Source organism: Lonchura striata, chromosome 5, assembly GCF_050655825.1.
Source record: "Lonchura striata isolate lonStrDom1 chromosome 5, ASM5065582v1, whole genome shotgun sequence".
NCBI lineage: Eukaryota > Metazoa > Chordata > Aves > Passeriformes > Estrildidae > Lonchura > Lonchura striata.
This window is the reverse complement of record NC_140707.1, coordinates 46835251-46861356: the sequence shown is the minus strand read 5'-3', so window position 1 is coordinate 46861356 and position 26106 is coordinate 46835251. Positions and strand designations below refer to the sequence as shown.

General features: G+C 34.1%; 1 protein-coding gene across 7 annotated transcripts in view; it reads left to right on the top strand.

Annotated features, from left to right (window-relative positions):
• STRN3 (striatin 3) overlaps nucleotides 1–26106 on the top strand; it is a 58226-nt gene that overhangs the window by 18580 nt on the left and 13540 nt on the right. The window contains exons 2-9 of one of the 7 annotated variants that reach the window (XM_021539342.4): nucleotides 567–670; nucleotides 6517–6590; nucleotides 7241–7322; nucleotides 7605–7784; nucleotides 8255–8387; nucleotides 9480–9621; nucleotides 14778–14888; nucleotides 21076–21216. In XM_021539342.4, coding sequence (XP_021395017.3) covers nucleotides 567–670; nucleotides 6517–6590; nucleotides 7241–7322; nucleotides 7605–7784; nucleotides 8255–8387; nucleotides 9480–9621; nucleotides 14778–14888; nucleotides 21076–21216 — 967 coding nt within the window. The remainder of the gene's footprint in view (nucleotides 1–566; nucleotides 671–6516; nucleotides 6591–7240; nucleotides 7323–7604; nucleotides 7785–8254; nucleotides 8388–9479; nucleotides 9622–14777; nucleotides 14889–21075; nucleotides 21217–26106) is intronic. The other 6 variants (XM_021539343.4, XM_085580441.1, XM_021539344.4 and 3 more) reach the window with 6 other exon arrangements.

Below are 26106 nucleotides of genomic sequence, written 5' to 3'. Positions count from 1 at the left end.
GACGGATGCTTTGGGAAAAAAATCATTATTTTTCTTCATATAGAGCAGCACACTAAACCCAGTTTCCATTGATAGTCTAAAATTCAGCTGTTTTCACTGCCAAGTAAAATGTGAATCCATAAATTAGTTGTTTCCTGTATAATGGATTTGTAAATTCTGTATTTGAACTTATGTAATCATTTTTTCATCTGATCAGTATGGTGGCATTAAAAGGTGAATTGCTAATTGCAGTGTACTTAATTTAATATGGCTTTTGGTTTGGAAGAAAATGTGTAATAGATCTTATGCTAATTATGCTGTAAGGACACAAGTGTGTGCATATATCAAAATGTTTCATTTGGTTGCCATTTGTGCCTTGTAGAGTTACTACACAGGCTTTAATACTTGTTCATCTTGAACAGAAAATAATAGTCTAGGGTAGAAGTACTTTCGTTGTTATTGAATTGCTGAGATAATTAATACAATACAGTTTTTTTTCCTTTTCTTTCTTCCTTTTGTGACAGACTTTGTTGCTTTATTTTGGGTACAAAAGGGAATAAAATTTGCCTTTTTTTGTGTGTTTTCAGGCTCGGATAGCGTTTTTACAAGGGGAAAGAAAGGGCCAAGAAAATTTGAAGAAAGATTTAGTGAGAAGAATAAAAATGTTAGAATATGCATTAAAACAAGAAAGGTAGGTATACAAATTGTTTAGTTTTTTTTCTGACCTGAAAAACTTAGTAGACTAAGATGAGTTCCCTTACATTAGGTGAAATGCCTTGTTAGATGATTCTGATTTACTTTATGTAAATTATCTTTAAGATTGGTTGTCTTCACCTTGTGTTTTCTAACAAACTGTAGTGTCTTCTATAATAAGTTGCATAATTTTCAAAATGTTTGGACTTGTGTCTTAAATAGACAAACAGGACATTTTCTCTTTTCTGGGTTCAAGTTATGTTATACTCAAGTAAGAGTGAACATACCCAAAGGGTTCATACCTTATTACTATACCTTTATGTGTGCTTCAGTTGTGTTAAATTGGAAAGGATGAAAAATACTGCTCTCTTGGTCCTTTTCAACTATGTTGTATGTGTTGCATGATGAAAACTATATTTTGTGAAGGAAAAAAATAGTTTAAAAATTGTTTTTTCATTTTGAAGTTGGTGGGTTTTTTTTTTTTCATATGGTAGATGCTTGCATATTTAGCCTCATTAGGTATGTTTTCTGTAGCATTAATTTCCTGCTTAAAAAATTAAAATTCCATTCAGTCTGTACAGGCTAATGTCCTTCAAACATACCTTCTTTTGTTGCCTGATTATTTTATTTAATCAAAATTGGTAGTTAATTTTGTAAAATCACTTGGGAAATAATCTTGTCAAAAGCCTATACTTTCAGTAGAGAACTCAGTTTATATTTTTATCTTACCTCTAAAAAGTAGTTGAGTCCAATGGTGAAACATCTTGACAATCAGGCAACAAAATATGTAGTCTTTATTTGTGTGTTTTGATTTTGGGGGAAAATTGCTGCCAGAATAAATTTAAAATTTTGTATCAAAATGTGAGATTTCACCTGGATATTTTTAAGTTAGTTGTCCAAGCATAAAGTATGTCTAAATACATTTTATATTATGGATCATTATTATGAGTAAGGGACTAGCACAGAAATAAGTTTTCATATTAAACCCTAATGTTTTGGCAAGATGGCTTCATTTTTCTGTGTGAAGAGTCCAGTATAGAGGTGCATCAGAAAACACTGTATGCTCATACAGAAGGCCATATTGGCACATCATGTATTTTCTAGTGAAGTAATAGGCAGAAAGGATCTATTACTTCATTCAGCCCTGTCCTTTTAATGGAAAGTAATTCAAAGTATTGAGTCACTCTGGGTTAGGGGCAGATGAAAGATATGCAGGGTCTTGGGGTGCAAAGAGCACTGAGCATATCAAAGAAATAATATGCTATTATGGCAGATGCAGGTGTCTTCATGTAGGTAACTTTCAGAAGTTGAAGAAAAAGGTTTTGCTTATTTTGGCAGTAATGAACTGTGTGCTGCATAGGGACTTTTTGCAAATACACACCATAAAGCAGTGAGAATTGCCTGCTTATTTAGATAAATCGGAGGCACTTAATTTCACCTACAGTGAAGGCATCCTATAACAGGATGCATAATTAGAAGTTGAATGGCACTGGTGAAACCTCATTCCTTTCCTGAAATGAAGCTTCCTTTATAGTGTTCCCATAAAATTCTAAAATTCATCTGATGGCTAAGAAACTTGTAAACGTGTATACCAGAAGAGTAACAGCAGGAGCATACTGTTTGCTTTAGTTCTTGTGGCTAGTGGGTGCAATCCAACACTGCAGTAGTTTTCAAGGGGAAGATCCTGGCTTAAATGCCAGCCGTAATTCTCATAAAGATTGCTTAGAAGTGGGAATTTGAGTTGACTGGTGAGAGTGTGGGAGGCAACAAGGAAGCTGCAAATGCTCCGTAGTTTGAGGGGATTTAACTGTGAAAGCATGATGGATTGAGTAATTGAAAGCAAGCAGATACTGACTTGCCAGTAAATCATCCAAGAATTATATTATGTTAGTTTCTTGCTTGTTGCACTCGCTATTCAGGATAATAGACTTTATTTTTTTGTCATTGTTCCCCTGAGTGAAGAATCACAACTAATGAAAATACACCAGCTTCAAAGCAAAATAAATTTTGAGAATTTCAGTCATAAAGATTGTTGACAGCAAATTTCAGTGTTGCACCTAATTTCCCCCACCCTTTTTCTTCTTTTCTTTTTGCTAACTCCCTGATGCCATCAAAAAGTTTCATGCAGTGAAATACCACTTAGAAGGAGTCGGGAACAAACTCATTCAGACAACTGTTGTGATTTCTCAGAAAAAGGTTATGAAGCAGAACATCAATGTGTGCATTAAATAAAATGCATTAGTTGTTACAAAGTAGTTGATATTTCTAGTATTTATCTCTAAGGATGTATAATACTGTTTTAGACAAGTAAAACTATATTTTAGTGTTCTTAAATGCTTTGATAGTTGATAATTTTTTAGTAATAAAATTAGATCCTCTGCAGTTATGTGAGTGGGGTTTCTTTGTTTGTATCTAATGGGTGCTCTTTTATGATGTTTTGCAGACCCAGCCAGATGTTGTCTGTTGTGTGCTCTGAGCCACTCTGAGCTTTGTTACCATAGTCTTTAATGCGACTTGCTGAAATCATAAAGCTGTGGCTTGTATTTTGGCCTTGTGGGCTTTAGACTGGAGCTAATTTACACCCTTGCAACTGAGTGGTGTGATTCAACAGTTAAATAGCAGGAAGCAATTAAATCAAGTTAGGGTGGTTTTTTTACTCATGGAAACCTAGACTTAAATAAGTCAATACTCCAAAGATTGAAACATTGCCCCTTGTAGAATTTAATTACTCTGTGGTGTGGAGGAGTATTGGCACTGACTTGTTAATGACATTGTAACTTGTTAGTTTTTTAAAGTATTTAGTAATGGCACCAACAGAAAAAGGAATAGATGTGTGAATATATAGTTGATTGGAATTTAAGAAGATTAATTTCTGTAGTGGCTAGTCATTGGTATAATTCTAGATCAGATACCTCATCATCTGTGCTAATGAACAGTTAAAGTAGAATTTTAATTAGTGTTTTGAAACTGTAACTCCAAAATGGAGCAACTGCATGTCATAGCTCTAAATTGAACAAATTTAGGTTGCCTTTTCAATTATAGTGCTTTATTGGCTTCACTTATGAATTGAGCAAAAAATATTTTGTCAGTTTTATTTGACTTGAATTATTTCCATTTTGGTTGTTCAGGGTTGCTTGGGGTTTTTTACCCCCCAAATGGGCAGTACTTTATAGGGCATATAAATTGTAGTATGTACTTGTAAATACCCAGTCTAGCTTGGCAAGTTTCTTAAAGGGGTTTAGGTTTTCTTAATATCCCGAGGCAGGTACATGGGAAAATGTGACAAAGTTCTCAGGAAATTGAACAAACTCTAGAAGATAAGGGCAAATTTTAAACCAAACATTCAATCAGGAGAAAGCAAGGCATTGACATAGCAAACTCTAGCCCATCCAACTTCAAGTTAACCAGACACACTTCAGTTGTGTTAAGCCAATAATAATTTTCTCCAGTCTCTCACTGTACTTCTCATATTTGAAAACCTTGGTGGAACATTGCTTTATTACAATATGGCACAAAGTTTTGTCTCATTTTAAACAGAGGACCTGAGCTAGACAGTCTGACTAGTGCAGGGATGAGCTATGAACATATCCATAAATACTTAAAAAATATGATTCTGTTTAGTTGGCAGTTGGATTCAGGTCACAAAAAGTCTTCAGGAGCTTTAAAGTTTTTCAGTTACAGTGTGATTGTCATGAAATGAAGGATTTTATCTTACTAAAAAGGGTCAATGTTGCCATCTACTGACAGTTTGTTAATGAGACTTCCTAATTGCAGTTGTAGCAGAAATTTGTGTAATCTTGAAGAAAATCCTTGCCATCAAATATATATAAGGCACTATAAGGTACCATAAGGTTTGAGTACCAACCTGTACTTTCAGTTTGAAAACACTTGAAATAGTGGCTCAGGCATTGGAGAAGGTTTTTTGGAAATCCTTGATTTTGTCCAGCACATTGTTCCATTATGTGTCTTTACGTGAGAAGTATCATACTAAAAAATAGTTTTTATAATTGATGGGAGCTAAGTGTTGTTCAGTTATTCTTAAACCTGTGGTGAAATGTTTCATTTGGAGTGATAGACAACTGTATTGCTTAGAGGGTTCTTCAAAATATGGCTGCTAATATTCTTATGGATATTTTTCGCTTTGGCTCTACTGCAGAACACCTAGAGCTCTGTACCTTGAGATTTTGAGTATTTTTGCAAAGGATCTATGAGGTAAAAGTCAAACTGTGAAAGATCAGTGATAAAGTTTGAGAATTCCAGGATATAGGCATAGGTAGTTCAGATGAGATTCCTGGTTGTAAAGGGAGCTGAAGCATTTTGATAAGTAACTTGGGTAGAGGATATTTGAAGGCTCATACATACTTTCATGGAAATAGTATCACCAAGACCAGTATTTTACAAAGTAATGGTGTTTTGCCAATTGATGGGGGTGGTGGGATGGACACAGACACCAGTGGAAAGAATAGTCTTGTTTTATTATTAATATTGAGGCAACACAGACATAAGGGGATACGTTTCATAAAACAGTAAGCATATTACTCATTTGGCTTTAGCAACAAACAAAAATTAGCAAGGTAATATATCTAATCATTATTATATGAGAGAGAATAGTTATTGATAAGGATACATCACCAATTGCCTAAGTACTTCAGCATCATCCAGAGTCACAGTCCTTTTGCAGTGAAGACCTGGAGAAGCCTTCCTGGTAATTGGGAGAATCCTATGTGGTGGGTGTCCACTCATAGGTGAGGTCTCAGGTTTGCCCAAAAAGGGGTCCAGCTTTTATAGGCCCAAATCAACAAATCCAAGTGACTTGTTAGCCTTTTATGCAGAAAACATCTGGTTCTGATGGCATGCTTTCTAACCAGCCAGGGCCAGAGCACAGGCCATGGCTGGGAGATTTTTTGCTGAAAATATTCCACTAACAAGTCTCTAGGTATATATGTTGGGAGGATTTCTCCTACTAACAAACCTTTAGGGACATTAGTTGGGATAATCTCTTAATATATCTTAGACAAGGTTATACAGATGTCTCTACAGCAGCCAGTTTGGCATTAAGAACAACTAATATAAATTTTTATCATCTATTTTTAACTCGAGAACCTTGATCACATCATGTTCAAGATTCATCTTGTAAGTCAATTCAGGCCTAGGCCTGCTGTTCAGGCCCTAGCATATCAGATGGAGAAGTAGAGATTAGGGTTTGGGAATCAGAGATCAGAAGATGGGAAGGACTGAGGTGTATCTGCATAGGATGACTAAGTAGAAATTGGAAGCTCAGCCTCCAGTCAATGAGAAGGAGAAAATCCAGAAGAGATTACAGGTGATGAGAGAAACAACCACTATAACATGGATCTTCTGAGGGATATGTATCATAAGCAAAGACAGAGCAGGAGACCAATTGAAATGGAAATTGAAAGTGGTAGGATAGACAGGAACCCCAAAAAGGAAGTTCATTTGTTGTGATGTAATTGACTACCTATGACAGTGGTAAAATGACAACTATGAGAACTGGAAAAATTATTTCTGCTAAGTTCTTATACGTGCTCATTTTTGAAAGGTTTTCTTATTAGCTGATACACAGGAAAAACCCCATGTTCTTAGAGAACACACTAAACTCTTGTCTGTAAGTTATTTGATGATTGTGAGTAATTGTCAAAATACTATCTCAAAACTGGCCTTGAAAGACTAGAAATAATTGTTTGATGCAAGAATTATCACAACAGTTCTAACTGAGTTAATTGTACTATGTTGGTATGGTTGCCTTAAATGGGAACAGTAGAAGGTTTTGAGTTGATCAAAGTCTTGTCTACTAATTTGATAAACATCTGCATACTTTTTCAGGGCAAAATATCATAAATTAAAATATGGCACAGAACTGAACCAAGGTGACTTGAAAATGCCAACTTTTGAATCAGGTAACTTTTTAACAACAAATTTTTGTCTGTTCAATTTATTGCAGCTTTCTTCTCTGCACCCCTCTCTTAGGTCTGTTATAGGGAATACATCTAGGGAAGTTGTGGGGTAAATGGGGTAAATATTTTTTAATCTGAAAATCAAAATTAATTTACTTTTTTTTTGTTTGTAGAAGCTCTGAATGTTTTTATCTTAAATAAAGGAAAATACTCCAAAGAAGGAAAAAATAGTCTATCCTGACTGCTTTTCTAGAGTGCATTCGATTTTGCAGTTGTAAATACCAAGTTGATAATACCAGTTTTGCTCTTCAAAGTATTGCAGATGGAAGAAGGCATTTCTCCTACCAATGCTGGGCTCTTTAATAAGTTGAATTGCATTTTACTTGTTTTGAAATGTTGGTCTTTGGAAGTCTTTGGGCCTGTATTTGTATAGTGTGCCTTAAAAATTTTGTCTACAGATTTTTATGCCAGTCTCTCCTTTCCTCCTTCCCTTCCCTTCCCAACCCCTTCTGTTTTACAATACCACATTTTGGGTACATTTATACCCAATTGAAACTAGAGATCATGGTGAATATTTCTGACTTGATGGGAATTTTTGTTTGTGTCTAAAAGCAATATAAGTTAGATGTTAACTATGACACTGTGTCTTTCAGAAGATACCAAAGATACAGAGGTTCCTGCAGTACCTCAGAATAGCCAGTTGACCTGGAAGCAAGGCAGACAGTTACTGCGACAGTAAGTAGCATTGTTGGATGTTGGTGTATTCTTACTTTTCCTTGCAGCTTGAGGAGCTCTATGAAACAGAGTAACTGAGATGGGCAAATAGTGATTTGTTCTTCTGGACCTTGGAGTCCTGAGCTTTAAGCAGAACAGAGTAAGGTTTTCCATGTGAGAGGGATAGTGAAGTTTATTTTTCCTTAAATGATACAACAGTAGCAGTCATTTTTACGATGAATACTAAGTTTCCTTTTCCATCAAATATCCTTTCCTCTTTTCTTCTTCTCTTAACTTATCTAGGTATCTTCAGGAAGTAGGTTATACAGATACAATATTGGATGTACGTTCCCAGCGGGTAAGGTCTTTGCTTGGGCTCTCCAATTCAGAACCAAATGGTTCAGTAGAGACAAAGAACTTAGAACAGATCCTGAATGGAGGTGAATCTCCTTCGTCAAAACAAAAGGGACAGGAAATCAAAAGGTAAGTGAAGACATAAGAAATGCATGAAGCTTGCTTTGCTTAGTCATTGATTATGTACTGGTCAGTTTACACTGAACTTTTGGCTGGAGAGTCTGTGAACACCTGTGAGTGTAGCTGACCACAAAGAATTCTGAACTTAACTGAAATTGGTTATACATAGGAACATAAACCCCTATTACATACATACATATATGTTATACTAACATGATATACAGGAAAATTATGTGTTGACTATTAAATTATGTAATATAATCACTTTGGAGTTGTTATTTTAAGGAGGGAGTCTGTTGAATGGTGCTTTCATAATGAGGACTTAAGCAGATGTAGAAACTTCTTCATTCAGTGATTTCTTGTTTTGCTGGTTTTTGAGTTCTTAAGCTGTCAGGTAGCAATTTTGTTTAATCTGGTTAAGCTTCTAAATCTCTTCAGCAAGTAAAATGGATTCTCTCTTAATGTTTTTATTTATATAGGAATTCTGGTGATGTTCTTGAAACATTCAATTTCTTAGAAAATGCGGATGATAGTGATGAAGAAGAGGAGAATGACATGATAGAAGATATTGCAGAAGGAAAAGAAAAGCATCGGATAAATAAGAAACACAAAGTAAAATAATTTTTTTTTCTCTTTATAATAGATCTGAAATTCCCTTTAGAAAAGAATTTTTTTCTCCGGAGATGATAGAGATATGTAATGTTAAAGTAATTGTTGCACTTTTGTTATCTGAATGGGTTGTACATAGATGCATTACCAAGAGATTTGGTGGTTTACTTAATACATTACATTGCAAACTTCAAAACAACTAACCAGACTGTTTGCAAATATGAATGCTGCATTGGATTTTCCTGAATAGTTGGCAGTATGAGCTTGGCTTGATGCAAGCTTTAAATCTCCAAACAGATTTGTCAGGAAGGGGTTTTCACCATACCTTGGGCTTCTGGTAAAAAGATTACTCAAGCATTTAGTTGCATCCCTTTTTTTTCTATAAAAGTCTGATAATAAGATTATAAAGTAAATCTCTAAGTGTATATGAAGATCGTAGACTTACTTTTTGACTTGATAAAGCTTTTTTTTAAATAGAAAGCAAAAGGATAGTTTATAGTTATCTTTATAAAAATGGTCTCTTTCTGCAAAAGTAAGAACATTTTGCAAATAACCTCACATAGAAAATTTCTTGAACTGGATAATAAAATAGTAAAGGGTTTGTTTGTTTTGTTTAAGGTGAAGATATGGTTAGAAATAGTAAAAAGACAAATTTCTTAAAATGCTCTATATTCCAAGCTTATGCTTTAACACTGAAAAAGAACTGGAAAGCAAAAAGAAGGACAGGCTTCTGGACCAGTAGAAAGCATAGTTTGTAAGCTCTCTCTGCAGAGCTATTGATAGGGCAAGAAAATTAACAAAGTTGTCTAATTCTTATCTTAAATAAAAAAGTGAAGGCTGAGGTGCATGAGATTTTTGTTGTTAAAGCTAATGTCAGCGTTCTTTTTATTTCCTAATGTTCAGCAGACTGCACTCCTTTCTTTTTTGTTTTGATAAGCCGACTGAGATCAGAGTTTCTTCTTCTGCATTTTAAATTGAAAAATATTTTCCCCTGCAACAAATTACTCAATGACAATAGCCTATATATCTTGTAAACTAAATGACTAGAAAATCTGTTTATGATTCAAATACAAGAAAATATTTATCTTTTTGCAGATTGGTAATGAAGGTTTAGCTGCTGACCTTACAGATGACCCTGATACTGAAGAAGCTTTGAAAGAATTTGACTTCTTAGTGACAGCTGAAGATGGTGAGGGAGCTGGAGAAGCTCGAAGTTCAGGAGATGGAACAGAGTGGGGTAAGACACTAATAAAAGCATTTTAAAATAAAGAAAAACTTGTTCATGATACTTCTTAAGGGTTTTGTAATACTAAAATGGTGTGGATGTTTGGATGAATGTGGTGATAAAACATTGATGCTTAGAAAATGATATTGAATGGTGAAACTTTCATATATATATGTACGTATATATGTTGTTGTAGGTGCAAGTACAATTGTAGTTACATTTCTTTCAGGTTTTGTTTCTGATTTCAAAACTAAGAGAAGAATATTTTCTTTGTTAGATAAGAATTATCTAGAAAGGCTAGGATTCTGAATGTTTTTATACCTAGATTAAATTTGCTTTCAAATACAGTTTTCTTTTTTTTTTTTAATTTGCTCCTTATCAGGACCTTCAAACTTTTTGTACCTAAGTTAAATTAATTCTTGGGTGTACTTGAAAAATGGACAATTAGTTGTTTTATTTTTCTGAGATTTTTAGAGATTATTGCTAATATGGCTTATATTAGCAAAATAAAAAAAAAAAACAAAAACAAAAACAAAAACATTTCTAATAGCCCAACCTTTTATTAGTGACTTGATGTGAAACAAAATATGTTAAGTCAGTAATTTCTACAATCTACATGTTTCAAAAGAGGAGATTGAAGGGAGAAAATCTGTATAGGGAAAAAATAGTGATTCAACTAATGGGTATCTGCCTTTAAATGGGAAATTTGCTATCTTAATTTCTGAACTATGATACAACCAATTTTGTACTTACATACTGTAAGTCTTAAATTTTAAGCCCCAAACTGCCATTAGATCATGTTGTTTGAGCATTTTATGTGACAGTGAAGTCATACTTCAATACACATCCCAATGAGCCAAGAAAATATAAAGATTTACAAAAATTAAGTAATGGCCAATCTTCCAGGAAAATAATACAGTCTTGATTTTGAAGGTAGCAAGGATTTGAAACCATTCTTTCCTAAATACTAGTGTCAAAGATTAGTGACCTTTATTTTTAAAACTCAAGTCTTTTTTCTAGTTGGAAGATGAAGCTGAACAAGCTGTTACCTTTAGTTTTGGTAATAAATGTCTATTTTTGGTATCATTTTAGTTGCTTGCCCTTTGCTTTTGAAGCTGATGTTGTTTGAGCAGTTTCTTGATGATATTTTCATTTAAGCACACAGGCAGATCTCTTGGTAAAAGATGTCTCATAGCACATGAAGCAAGAGTTTTTGACTTTGCTTGCAACATTCCTTCAAATACATAGTGATGTGGAAAGTTGTGGTTCTAGTATCAGTCTTACTATAGTATATAAAAGGCAAGATAGTTTGATACTGTAATGCTTGCAGTCAAAGATTTATCCATGGCAGACTGCTGAAACATACTGTGTTGAACTACTAGCTTGTCCATTGAAATTCCAAGTTGTTGTTTCCAAGGATTACTTTCCTGTGTATTCTATGTCTGGCATTTTCTCAAGTAGTTACCAAATTCTAAGGTCTCTTAAAAATCAGATTGACACACCCATGCTTTTCATAGAGCTGTTTGAATGTTTTTTATAACATTTTAAATGAACCCGTAACAAAATGAGGCAGAGCACTTAAGGATGTATGCTTTTGTGACAGCTGATTTAACTGCAGCAATCCCATTGCTACCAAAAATCTTGTATCTGAAAATGGGAAGGAGGAAATAAAACATAAACTTAGTTTCATCTTTCAAAGTATGTTCTCAGTTTTGCTGTATGAAGACAATTTTCGTAAGTTTTTTGTATATTTTGTAACTTACTATTCAATCGAAGACATGCCTACAACTGTAGTAGCAATATTTTTTTCACAGTATGTCACTGATTTTAGTACAGATAGTCTTTCCTTAAATGGGCATTTAAGGACACAGTCCATCAGATCATGGGATTGTGTTACTTTTTAAAGATCAGTGTAAACATGACAAGACTTCTTTGTTAACTATCACAAATAACATCTTAAATACTGTCCCACTTAAATGCTTTCTAAAATAAAATAATACATGGCTTAAACCAATTTATTTTATCCTGTCATGTTATTTTAAACTCTATGAAACCTATTACTTCAAATTTCCAGATCCATCCAGTTAGTTATTTATGTTGAGGCGAAATTTAATTTAAATGAATATGTACTATTACTTCCTAAACAATTCCATCAATTGTGAACTTAAATATTTCTATTAAAATCTAAATTGTACTTCATAATGTTCTAATAGTTGCTCTGTTTTGTTTTCATAGTCATTTCTTTCTTCCTGTTTTTGTTTTCCTGTCATTAGCCTCCTTCTATCACTTCTTTCCTTCGCAAACATTTAAGCATTCTAGAAAAAAAAGTTAATATTTACTTCTCTAATTAGCTATAATGCTTTTATTTCCATTCTGGAAAACATCTGATGTTTAGGCTCTAGATTCCCTAGTTTTGCTTCAGTAATATTTACAGGACTTAATTGCAGAGTATTATTTATATGTCCTACTTTCAATATCCTAAAGTATTTCAGCCCCAAATTTGATAGTTACATTTTTGCTGTTGATGACTTCTTCAAACCTGTCACTGAATGTTTTGAAGTTTGGATTGCATTTCTTTCCTCCTGTATTATGGTTTTTTATTGACACATTATATTTTATGTAAGTGCCACTTTGAGTGTTAAATTAATTCCAAACATTGTGGTTTCAAGTGTCCTGTCATGCAACATCTTTTACTTAGGAACAGCTTATCTTCAAAATAGTGAAAGATGAGCAAGGTCAAGCAGTGTTAAAAGAAGAGTCAAAGTGATGTGACATACTAAAAAAAAAAGTAGAGTTTTAGATTCAAAAAAAAGTAAATCTGCTTATGGTTTCATATGTTCATCACTGGATTTCTCTTCCCCATGAAACACAAAAGTTCTCTTTAGAGATGGACCGTAAGTCAGAGAATGACTGTGCCCAGAATTCTGGGTGGCAGTGTGTAACTGAAATTCAGAGTGTCCTGGGCCATCTTCAAAAAGCTTTTAAAAAATAGAAAATTTTAAAGCCAGCATTTCTCCACTCACTTATGGAGGTCAGTGGACATCCTGGGTCCTCTGTGCTGTCCTGTGTCAGTTTAGGGCAAAGAAGGTCACTCCTGGGGGCAATTGCCAAGGTCTTCTAGTTACATGCCTCTGTTCTGAAATAGCCTAATATATCTAGGCATGTTGGAGAAAAACACTGCTGGGTTTTCCTGAAAATCTTATTTGAAATTCATTTCACAGCCTACCCACATATTCCAAGTTTGTGTTTTACCTAGTTTTCTATTTACAGCCTACATTTTTGCAGCCATCGGTGTTGGTTTTGAATATTTATATTTGCAGGCTTGTGCTTTTCCTGTTTTCTATTGACTGAATGAGCCCAGTTCCTTCAAATTCTTTGTCTTGATATTCAGTGCCCTATTTGTTTTTCACACTACAGACATTTTCTAAACTTCCAGTGTAGTAAACAGACTGAACATGTTACTTCAATTTTGTCATTATTTGAACTGTCCTGTTTTAATACACTGCACTTTTAAAAATGTACCAAAATGAAATTTTTTAGAATATAATTAAATTGATGTTAGATGTGGTCATCTTCTGGTTGAGTTTAATTCCCTAATCCTTCTCTGCAATGCTGCAACCTAGGTGATTATTCTCATTTTATTAATGGTACTTTAGAATTTTATTAATTAGTTTTAATTATATTTTAATTGAATTTTCTTTTAATTGCGTTTTAGTGGTTTTGATTTTTTTCCTCTTTGATTGGTCATATTCTCTGACTTATCTTTCTGTGCTTCTTGTGTTTTCTGAGTAATCACTCTTCCTCTCTGTCAGTGCTTAGGCCCAGTAATCAGAAAGACTGAGGTCTTTGTGTTTGCAGTTTGGTAGATGTAGCTGTAGTTTGGTGTAGGATGTCATTGTTCCTTCTCATCATCAGAGTTCTTTGTGGACAATCTCAGGGGACTCTGCCATTATGCTCCCATTTCATGTTTCACTACCCTTGCCATCTCTGTATTCCACCTCTTTGATCGAGATTATTACTGAATGATGGTAGATGTATCAGTATTCTAGGTTATCTGTCTGCTCATTCGTTGTCATGTTTTGTCATGAAATATGTACTTGGAATAACTCCTATTATTTTTATTCTAAATACATGTTACTTTGTTTCTGCTGTGTATGACTCCTCTTGTGTACTTTCATGATTATAATGGCTATATCTTCAAAAATGGGTACAATCATATTGTAAATATGATTGGAAGTTGGGAACTGAGGAACTAAGTCTTGTGATTTTATGCCTAAAGAATTTGTGAGTATAAAGCTGAACTGGCCCACAAACCAAGATTGGTTGCTGCCTAGTTGTCTACTAGCAAAAGTGCTTCTGCAGATGTTATGTTTGCCTTGTCATAGAATCAGGTTTATCTTTTTAGTAATTTTAAGTTTCCAGAAATGATTGAGATGGATAGTCTAGAAAAGTGGAGACCTGACTTTTCATAAAGAGTAATTAACTCTGCAATATTTGTCAAAAAGAAAAATATATGCTTCTGAAACTACTGTGGAATGTTGTATTTCTGCTAATTATTATTTAATTTCTGGAATGCAGTGGGATGTCCACCTGTGCAAATTAATTTTCTTCATCTTTATGTGAAAAACTGTATTTATAGATTTGTTTCTCTGGTTATATGTAGGAGCAAGATTTCTTTCTTGTGCATGTAGAATGAATGCGAAAGGATGCATGGTGGTCTTCATGAATAAACTGGCACTGACTTACTCAGCTTGCATTTTCATGAGAGATATAGCATGAATGCTTTTATTTGCTTATTCAACACTGGCTGAATAATTTCTTAACACTGTCTTTCTAAAGATGCAGTAATTGTTTCTGAATACCAATGATTTTTTGTGTATTTTGAAGTATCTAACATAAACAGTTACTTATGAAGTTTAATTTGTTTGCTTCTTGGTAACAAATTAACATACAATTTTCAAATATGTAACTGATAATATACAGTGCCTTGGAAAACTGTATGAAATGAAAGTTGGTTTTTTATAAACTTAAAACGGAGACTGCACCTTTAAAATAAAGATTTATTAATAACTTTTATTAATGCTCTTATACAGCTATGACAGTAAATCACCAACAGCTTGCATTGCCAATTGCTGATTTGTTTTCTTTTAATAATATGCTGCATGTAGACAAAGATGACCTGTCCCCAACTGCTGAGGTTTGGGATGTAGACCAGGGACTAATAAGTAAACTGAAGGAACAGTACAAGAAGGAACGAAAGGGGAAGAAAGGGGTAAAGAGTAAGTGCAGATTCTGAATCTTGTAATGCAACACTTTTTTACCTATTTAAATAGAAGACATTTTTTCTCATGAGTTCTGTTTGTTGTTTTGTTGTTTTTGGTTTTGTTTTTGTTTTTTCCATTAAGCATCATTTTCTGTAATGGGGGCAACCAACTTTAACTTTCTACCTGCTGAATGTGAATATGTCAAAACCTTTGACAGTCATTTCATAAATGAGAAATGTTGAAAAGACAAAAATTCAGGGTTAAAGAGGTGAAGAAAACTAAATGCGTAGAAATGTTAGTGTAAAAATAATGAACAACTTGCATTTTGAGGACAATCCTACTCTTACGTTTTCTGAAAGATTAAAACTTCATCTGTTTCCTAAAGTATAATATTGTGATACTGTTGTGGGACTGGTGATTACTGGGCTTTTTTTGGGGGTGTTGGGGTGGGGTTTTTTATTTACTTTTTGGTTTTTCTGCTTTATTTTAATATGAGCTTGAAGCAGCTATTTATGGGCTTGTAATTATTTTTACAGCCCCAGGCATAGAGAATTAGGAAATGCCTGTAATGTAAATACAAACTTTTTGGTGGCTTTATTTAGGAGATAATCTTCATTTTATAATGCCCTTCACTTTTCTGTGCATTTACCAACATTTTATTTAATATCACTTTACTCCCTGAGTTTTCTGACCAGTTGACCTATTTTAACTATGTAGTTTAAACCAAAATTCAAGGTTGAACTATGTGAGAAAAATTCTTTTGGTAATTATGTTATCAATTATAACTATAAAGTTTTTAGTGCATAAAGTAGTATTAAATCTGTCATCAGAGAATGGTTTGTCTTGGGAGGGACATTAAAGATCATCTAGTTCCAACCCCACTGCCATGGGTGGGGATAACCACCAGACCAGGTTGCTCAGGGCCCCGCTGTCCTTGAACACTTCAGGGATGGAGCACCCACAGGTTCTCTGGACACCTGTTCCATTAATTCATTACTCTTATAGTAAAGAATTTCTTCCTAATATCCAATCTAAATGTACCCTTTTAGTTTAAATCCATTCCATATGTCTGGACTCACAGCTCCATGTCCTTCCTGTGCTGGCCCCCCAGAGCTGGTGCAGCCCTGCAGGTGGGCTCTCAGCAGAGCAGAGCAGAGGGGCAGAATCCCCTCCTGGTCCTGCTGCCCACGCTGCTTTGGATGCAGCCCAGGACACGTTTGGCTCTCTGGGCTGGGAGTGCCCATGGCTGGGTCATGTCCAGCCTCTACCCACAGCACCCCCAAGTCCTTCTGGGCAGGGCTGCTCTGGTCTGTCCATCCCCAGCCTGTGCTGGTACTGGGGGTTGCCCTGACCCAGGTGCAGCACCAGCACTCGGTCTTGTTAAGCCTCAGGAGATTCCCATGGACTTGCTCCTGGAAGCTGTCCAGGTCCTTCTGGATGGCATCCCATATTGCTTTAGAGAAGCTCCCATGGTTGCTATGCTTTTATTTTGGAAGTATTTTTTAGCATTTCTGGAGATAACTAGTAAAAAATATTTTTTCCGCAATTTGAAAAATTGTATGGGTATACCCTAACTAAATTACATGATAATTAAAATGCAACACTTCCTGATGACTTCTGTAATTATTAAGATTTGAATTTAACAGTTACTGGTCAGTTAGTTCATGTTGGTTTTTTTTTCAGCATTTTTGCATTACTTGTACACACACATAAACATAAAAGCTTTGACAAAGCAAAGATTTTTAGTCTTTGCTTTAATGAGAGTGTACAGTAGTCATCTGCATGCCAATGTGTATCAGCATTTAACATGTAAATCAGTATTAAAATGATATCAAATTTGCATTGCATATTTGGTAGGATTAGAAATTTATTTTTAATACCAAAATGCACTTATTTTACTTGAAATTTTCTTACTAAATTCTTTACATTTTAGACATTTTGAACTACAGTGGCTGCAAAGTAACAAAGTTTTCTTCATCTAAAGGAATTTTGAAATCTTTGGTTCACAGAAGGCAGTATTTAGGAGTCAACTTTGTGTGACGGTGCTGAGAAGTGACATAAGTCACACATAAACAATAATCATTGTTTATCATTTTGAGTTTGAATTCTCCTTTGGGAAACCCTGAACACATGTAGTCTTACAAGATGGTTTGTGAGATTCTCTGCTTGTCATAGTCATGATAATTTCTGAAGAAAAATTAGCCTCTACATCACTGAGCTAATTGGATGAGAGAACTCCATACACAGAATAAAAGTATGCATTCAAGGTTGGGCAAATTCATTTAAATACGATTTTGTAGACTTTTTTCTCAGCTTTTTAACATTCTGAAACTGAAAATAATGTTGAAGGGCCTTTTTATTCCTGCTGCTCATGTCTGATCATTTGGGGTCTTCATCCTGAATACATATCTCTTGTTTTGACTTCAGAATTTGTTTTGAGTATCATCAGAGCTTATCTGCATGGTAGTATTTATCATCATAAACATCAAACAAATGTGCATTAAAATGTCATCTTTTGCAATACTTTGAAGACAGCATAATAAGACCGACATTCTGATGGGTTCTTTTGTTGGATATGCATCTGAAACTATCATAATCTGTATTTGCACTGTAACATAACCAGGCAGATACAGCCCTGGCCTCAGGTATTGAAACTTTCATTCTACATGTACACATAAATAAGTGAACAGAAGTAGATCTGATTCTATAAGGATGCTTCTCTAGTCAGTATCCCTGTTTCCTTTCGGGTGGGATATCTTAAGGTCATCTTCTGTCAGTGCATACATTTTAGTGAAGTAATATTCTTGTTGGCTGAGGAGAAAGAGGGTGTCTGTTCTGGTAGCCACTGTGTTATTCTAAACTACTGCCTCTTTATGAAAGGATCTTTAAAAATACCCCACCAAAACAATAACAAAAATCCACCCCCTCACAACTTCAATTTCCTCTATAATGTCATCTGTAAAATGATGCAAGATCTGTTTATTGAAGAGTTCTTGTGTTAAAAAAACCCAGAAGCAGAGAAACAAACCACACTTATCTAGGACTTACTGTGATCATAGATAAGGAGTTAGGTTTGATTTCTACAAAAGCAGGCTTCTCTTTTCAATAATATGCTGAATTTAAGGCCTCTTTCTTGCCCGAATTTGCTGAGATCAATTTTGGCAGGTAAGTCAGGGGATGACTGTTTTTCAGATACAGCCTGTCACCTTTGCAGGAGTGGAGCTGTTATGTAGCTCATTTCATTCTATCAGATCAGCATATAATGTATTCTCAGTTTGAAAGTTTTCACATCTTGTATATATATACATCTATATCACTGTTGAAATTAAGATACTTTTACTGTTTTTCCTTAGCTTTTTGTATTTTTTTTTTTATTTCTTGCTCTTTTCCCTCAGTTTAATTGTTCTGTACTTACAAAACATTATTTGTTCCATTCACTTTCCTACTCTTGATTTCTGGAAGTAGTATAGTAGTTGATAGGACTGAAAAGAGATCTGATTTTTAACTTCTTCATTACCATCACGTGTTCTTGACATACAAGTATCTCTGTGTTACATTCAGACTTGCACTAATACATCTTGGACCTAATAGAACTCTGCTTAAGGCTTCTCAGACTGAACTTCTCATCACTGAATATTCAGTTACCTATTTCACTATTGATCTCTGAAGGACAATACATTGAGATGGTACTGTAACTTTTGCTTCTGTTCATACCAGGTTTATAAAAATTTTTTTGTTGAGGGTAAAAGGGTCATCCCGTTTTGTGCCTTGAACATAGTTGCCTAAGCAGAGGCAGCACATTCTTTTCCTTCAAAATCTCCTTGTAACATTTACAATACTTGAACAGTTGTATGAGGGTACACTTGCACTTACTTGAAAGCAGAAACTTTTGCAGCCTTCTGTAGTGGTGGCACAGTCTTGAATATTGACATATTTTTCAGCATGAAATGCACAGAACTTGTTTGGAACAGCAGCTGCTCCTTTGTAAACTTCTCTCTGTATTGTATTATGATTGAGGCCTGTTCTGAGGTTATGCCTGAAGGACAAGAAATGCCCAAACATACTGATAAACACTAAAAGGCAAGGCTATCAGTCTCCTAATTAGTGACAAACTAAATGAATGGCTGCTTAAAGGTAGCAGAGGAGAGGGGCTACTTCTAGTTTCATCTGAGTATGCTTCAAGACAAACTTCTCGTGCTTATATGTTTGGCATCAAAGTACCTTGAGAAGTTGCTTTCAGTTCACATAGAGTAAGAGTTTATAAGCCATTTATGGCATTTTGCATCAATGTGTTGAACAGTTCATGCATATCAATGTGGAGAACATAAATGGTGTTTTCTTGTGGAAAGCAAAGGGTTTGTTAAAATAAAGTTTAGGGTCCCAGTCATGACTTTTATCCTGTCACTTCATTGATTGCTCTATAATGTCTTCAAGAATAAATCTGCTGCTGGTCATAGTAGGTGCCTGACTGATGGCCGACTGTAATAAAGACAAAGACAAGCTTTATAGTCTGTATGGTGTAGGGATCTGTCCATTTTAAGAGTGACTTTTCTTATGTGATGTCTCACCTGCTGGCTGCAATTTTAAGTACTATACTTTAGAAATTAAATCCTTTCAGTATAGTACGTGTTAGGAAAAAAGTGTGTTGGTTCAAAAGAGATTTCTCATTATTATTTTACATTCACTTCATCAGCTGGGATCACAGGTTTCTAGATGTTCCTCTACAGGAGAGTGGAATGAAACTTAACTGCTCAAGTCATCTCTTTAGTGAGGAAAGCTTTTGCAAGCCAGTTTTATTCTCACATTGCTTCTGGGTAGCAGTCTTTGTATATTTAGCTAAAATACTAAGTATTCTGTGAAGGAAAGAAAAAAATACCAGAAGCAGAGAAACCATAAATATAGGGAGTTTTATTACTTGGCGAGATGAGAATGTTTTGCAAATATTAATGAGAATAGCTATATAGCATCATTTTAAGGGTATGTGGGGTGTGCTTCCTGTAATTCTTCTTCAAGAAATACTTTTTGTTGTCGTCCCTCTCTGCATGGAATTCTCCATTATCTTCAGCAAATTCTGTTATTCATAGACACTTATTTTTGAACACATTGATTTGAACTAGTAAGATATAAAATTATCAGATACTTTATGAAAGTGTATTTTAGCATTCAACTGTTTGAAAAATGGTTCTGAGTTTGAGAAGTCATTTGTAATCATAGTATTTACATTTTACTTTTTTGGCAATAAAGGCTTTGGTTTAGTTTCATTTTCCTCTTTAATAAATGTAAGATGTCACCTAGTATAAGAACTTGTTCACTAATGCTTCCTTTACTAAACCCTGCTTGCAGTCCCAGGAAGGGCTGTTTTACTGATTGAAATTTGGTTATGTCTTTCATCATTATGGATTGTTTTCTTTAAAGAGGTTCTCTCACTGAAATACACTTTATAATTGAAGCTTGACTTTTGGGTGTGGAAACTATGAAGGTGAAAGCAGGAGTGGATTTAGTAATTCAAAGATATTTTAAGTTATACTTTTTTGTTTGCTGATGTCTACATATTAATTAAATCTACATTAATTCAGAATGCTTTGTTTCTAGAAGCTTACTTTTATAATAATTTTAATATAATATACATCTACAGTTTCATACAGTGGTGGAAGCATTCTTGCTGCTGTGTTTAACAAACACTTCATACAATTTAAATACCATTCAAAGCAGGGAAAGTTAATTGTTTGTTGCACCCCCATTATGAGTTGTCTGTACTTTTGCTCTAATTTTTAAACTTATTTTTAGTTAACACTCTGTTTTTTAATGTTAAATTGTTCAGCATAGTTAAAGTTGTATAATATTATTAGAAAATGTTTAATTTGTATGTTTTTTGTTTAATAGTGAATGTTCTTTTACTATTTGGCTTGACTTTCCAGTAGGGCTGTATTTTCTCTTTCCTACAGGAAATTGCAGAATAGATCTGCAGAACACAAAGGAGTTATTCTTTGATTTAGTGAATTAAATTTGTTTGCATGTAGTTTTCAAATTTGGTGTATTAATTCCTACTTTTGATTTCCAAAATATTACTAAACAAAAGCAAAGCACTATTTATTTTAAGGAGGTCCCATCAGTAATTATTCTTATTTAATGGATTTTTAGACTTCAGTCAAATCAAGCGGTAGCAATCAAATGAATTTTTGCTGCTGACATTAATTTACAGGAGTCAACAGGACAAAACTTCACGACATGATAGCTGATCTGGGCGATGATGAGATACCCCACATCCCTTCAGGAATCATTAATCAATCTAGGTCACCCTCTTCTAGAATGACTGATCATGAAGGTGCAAGAGCAGAGGAAGGTACAAAAAATTCAGCTACTTACTATATTTCAGGAGGTTTCTTTTAGAAAGCACACAATTTATTATCCCCTCTGGAAAGCTGAATGCAGTTGCAGATTGCCACATTATTATTTTACTTGCAGTTTTTCCCAAATGGTTTTATGAGAATATGGCTTGAGTTTCTGTGGCTTTTAATAACTCACCATTATTTCATACGTTTTTTTAAATAATTTCATGTACAGCAGTGTGTTCTGACACTATTCACTATTAAATCCCTGTTTGGAGACACCCCCTCATTAGCAAAGCTTTCACAAATAGGTTGTTATTTATTGAGAGGAAAAAAGGTGAGTATTAACATTTGATGCACAGTTTGGATTTTAAAATGAAAAGTGGTGATTTCAGTTATGGGACTAATTAGTCTCTTTTCCTCAAATTTAATGTTCTCTTTTATAAAATTACCTTGGTGTACATACACAAATTTACAAACACACTGTTTATTTAAGTTTCGGGATTATCTTTGGCAATGAAAATTAGTGGCAAGCTATTATATATAAAGTAAAAAATCTTATATTTGGCTTTTAAGTTTTTTGTTTTAAAGGAATGATTTTCCTGTTACTAGCTTTGAAATTAGAATACCATTATGTAAATTGTCCTCTGCTTAGAACATATTAATTCAAAATACTCCAGTGTATTCAGATTTGGCTCTTTTAGGATGATCTGTGACCCATAAGCCCCAGCATGGTATCAGCTGTAGCAGAAATAGAATTTGCTTTACTAGTGATTCCAGGAATAGGTTTGTTCTCCTGTTCTTTTTCACCCTTGGCCTCACAAATACCTGTCAACAGACAAGCAGAAAACAACCCCAAACCACATTTCAAGGAGACTTTTTGTTGCTCTCCCAAACTGTCATTTTACAACAGTCATCTTATTTACTGCCTTCCTTTTCATCTTTGTTTTTATTTTCATCTTCAAGATGAAGCAGTATCAAATTTACCTGTGGAGTGAAATAAAAAAATCTACAGATGAAAATCCACTTGCTAAAACTTGTAGATGTATATTTAGGTTGTTTTTAAGTTTAGTATTTACATGCTTAAGGTTGCCTTTTAGGCATGTTTAGGTATTAAGGCCATGTCACCCTACAGTTACAATTTCCTAGGTCTGTCTTAGGCTGTTTTTCTTAGGCCATACATGTTGTGCAAAGGAACACAGTCACAGACCTTGTTACAGACAGGGATGTTGTCTCAGGTAGAGGCCTTACATCTAAAATAATACTGAACAAAATATTTTTGAGGAAATACATGCTAGGTTTGAATTTGATAGGGACTAGCTTTTATTGCCTGGTTCTTGTAGCACAAGCACTGTGTTAGCCTTCAAGTAAAGAATGTTCACATTGTTAAAATAAACTTTCATATTTTTATTTTTCATGGTGTTTAATATGTCCATGTGTTTTAACTTGTCAGTGTAGTTTGCTCTTTATTAAGAGTAATAATATTAATATCTCTGTCATCTTAGCTGCTCATTTTGGTTTCTGCGTAGTTTTAAATTTGAATATTAGAGTGTAAGTTCTATTATTTCTATCCTGAATGCTGTGTTGGCTTTTTGAGTTTTTGTCTGTACCATATGGTGCAAAGGTGCAAATAAACAGGCAGTGTTGTATTTGAATTCCTTCTAGGTGTGTGACAATGCCAAATACTTCATTATCATAAATTACAGATTTTGCACCATGCAGTACAAATACAGGTTTTACTCAATTATTTATTCAGCTGTGTTCTAAAAGCTAAGATTTTGCAGATTATTTTAGGCTTTCTTCCTGGGAAACACTAGCCTATGCTGAGGAATTTTATCAAACCATAATTTTCTTGTGACTGTGTGGAAGTTTTATGCCACACTTCAAAATATTGCAGTTCTGACATAGTGGTTGATAATTTTTTTCTTGAAGGGGGTTCAGGGAGGAACTGGCTCTAACTGGTTTAGAGTATCTCTTTCATCCTCTAAAGGTGTGAGGGTTTTTTGTCAGTTTGGATTTTTTTGTTGTTGTTTTTTGTTTGTTTGTTTTTCACTCTGAACTCCCTGGTTAAATATGATGTGCCATAATCACGCTTGATAATTTTGGCCATCAGAAATTGGAGTTTCCATTTCAATATATTCTGCTACTTTCAGTGGTGTCTACGTGATTTTCCATCCAGTGTAGAGAGAATTACTTTCTTCACTGGTTGTTTTTCAGTTCTAATATCTATAGATTGCAGGGGTGTCAATCTACAGATTGACAGAAAAAAAGCAGTAACAGCTAATTGCTTGGATATGAACAGCTGCTTTTCATGTACCACATACTAAGTTTGTGGGAAACAAGGTTAAGGTGTCCCTGGTGTACAGTAGACTGCAACAGCTGATTTGAGCATACATATCTGATCAGAGATTAAAGCAGTTTCAGTTTGTACAAGTATTATTTCATTATTTTGACTTAATTATGTATCATGTCAAGAACTTAAAGGTAAGAAGTGCTGGTTATGATTGGCTAAGCAAATATTTCATTATATGATTTTATATTTAAATGTTTACTTCACCTAATTTCACCTACAAAACAACTTGTACTATCACATTTTAACTTTATATTTATTGGTTGCAAACTCGGTTAAGCATTTATATTATACTATGAGAATAATATTGTATTGTGTGTTAGAAAAAATATTTGTATTTTTTTCCTAGATGAAAAGCATTAAAAAGTAATTTATTTAACTATCATTTGCATATATCTATTGATGCATTGTTTTGGTATCTGAAGATGTGGGTCTTTATTTTTAGTAGCTGTAACATCATGCATTTTTCATTGTGTTGCTATTCTGCCTTTTCTTTTTTTACAAAAGCAGTTTGCAGCCATTTTTTAAACTTCACAAATATGCATCACTTTAAAATATGAAATTCACAAACAAATTATAGAACACACTGGACATACATACAGGAAACTTTTGTATTGAGAAGTACTTTTCTGAATTTTGAGTAGCATTAATTTTGAAGCTTTAAACAGAGAGATAGTTACTCATGCAAACAAAACTTGATGAATTTTTAGTATAGGTTCTTGATGTCGTGGTCCTTAATTTTTATTATAAAGCATAGGAAAGTTGATCTGTTAAGGTCAGGTGACATTTATTTCACAAAGAACTAGTATGATAAGTTACAGGGCCTACCTAAACCTTGTGGGCCTGTCCTAAAGATCAAATAGGGGTAACAGGAAAGTAAATATGTGTTTTGTAGGAATACGTCTTTTTTTGAAATATAAATTTTTTGTAATAGACTGTCAAATGTAGAGTTTTAGTAAATTACTAATGGAAATTAAAACTTTTTCATATAAGGGCATGATAAGCCATTTTGGGCTGTTAATGTAATGTAGCATTCTTATGAGTAAAACTTGTATAGACTGTGAATATTTTTACAAGAGGTGATTGCGCATAATTAGAACATTGTTTGCTCTTCTAATGCAATTGTAGGAGCAGGAGTGTGTATTCTTAGATTATGTTCTTAGATTCTCAGAAATAGTTGTATTGACTAAGCTAATGAGGTTACATTTCTTAATAGTGCAATAGTTCTGAAGCATTAAACCTGTTTTATACTTGAGAAGAAGTGATGTATTTTGATCTAGCTAGACTGGCTCCTTTTTGCCTAGCCCTAGCAGTGGTGCCAGACATCTATAACTTTACACCTGGTTTCAGTTACTTTTGTTCTGTGAGAGTGGATCAGAGCTAGGTTACCATTCAGATAGTGGCCATACAGAATAATGGAGATAGGTGTTTTAAACAGGAATGTGTTAATTATTAGTCCTCTTGTTTGGAACTATTTCTAGAAGACAGAACACCCAGGAAACTGGAAACTTTTTACTCTGAGATTGAAGGGTTTTCTAGGAGGATAAGAAAAAAGGAGTGGCATCCAAGTGAGGCCATAACTTTCTGCCAGATCAGTAAAATTCGAAAGTCAAGCAAGTTTAATTTTTCAGGATGTCAAGTATAATTTAACATATTTTGCAGATGCTTATACTTAGCTGAAGTTCACACAGACCTTAATTTAACATACTCTACTTAACAAGTGTTGCTATTTCTGAGTGGAAAAGAAAACTGGGAAGTAAAAGTGGGTTCTAAAATGTGCTGAAGCATTGCAATGTTTAAGCCTTCATTCCTATTCCTTGTTGCTAAGTAGGTATTTGTGGGTTGAGGGAGATTTACAGAATCATTGAAAAGGGTAAAAAATATGGGTGAATATTTTAAACTTTATTATTCAGATGTGAATTTCTAGTGAATAGCTATATATAACTTTTATTCATTCTAAATGATAATTAACAGAAATGTTAAATTTTAATTTGAGGAAGGCATAGCTAGACAAATGAGTATCAGTTGAGTGTACTTTAAAATTAGAATCAAAAGTCATGCTGAGAAACTAAGAGAGGAAATGAATAAATAATAGATGTTTTCATTTTTTCAGTTGTCTGAGAAAATTCAGAGCGGAAGAGATTTTTTTGCAGGAGTCTTTTGCTTGAGTGATTAAAAAATATTCAGCGTACAAGTAGAAATATTTGACTGGTATAAAACACAGACACACATTTGCAAGTGGATAGAAGGCAGGAAGCATGGTATAATGAATAAAAAATTCAGCTGAGAATTTGGAAACCTGGGATGTACATTTGGTATTGCAGTGTAAAGTAGTGTTATTCAAGTCACTTGTCAGTATCAACACCTCTGTAAAAGTAAGTTGAAATCAAATGATGAAGCATGATACAAGAGTTGTGTATGTAATGTGTGTGTGTTTGCACATGCGTGTGTGTCTTCATGCTCTTGTTACTGTTTTTTTTTTAGTTGGGGCTGTATGTAGTTCATACAAGTTCAGTTTTAAGCTCTGCTTTGCTGTTAAGTGATGAATAATGCA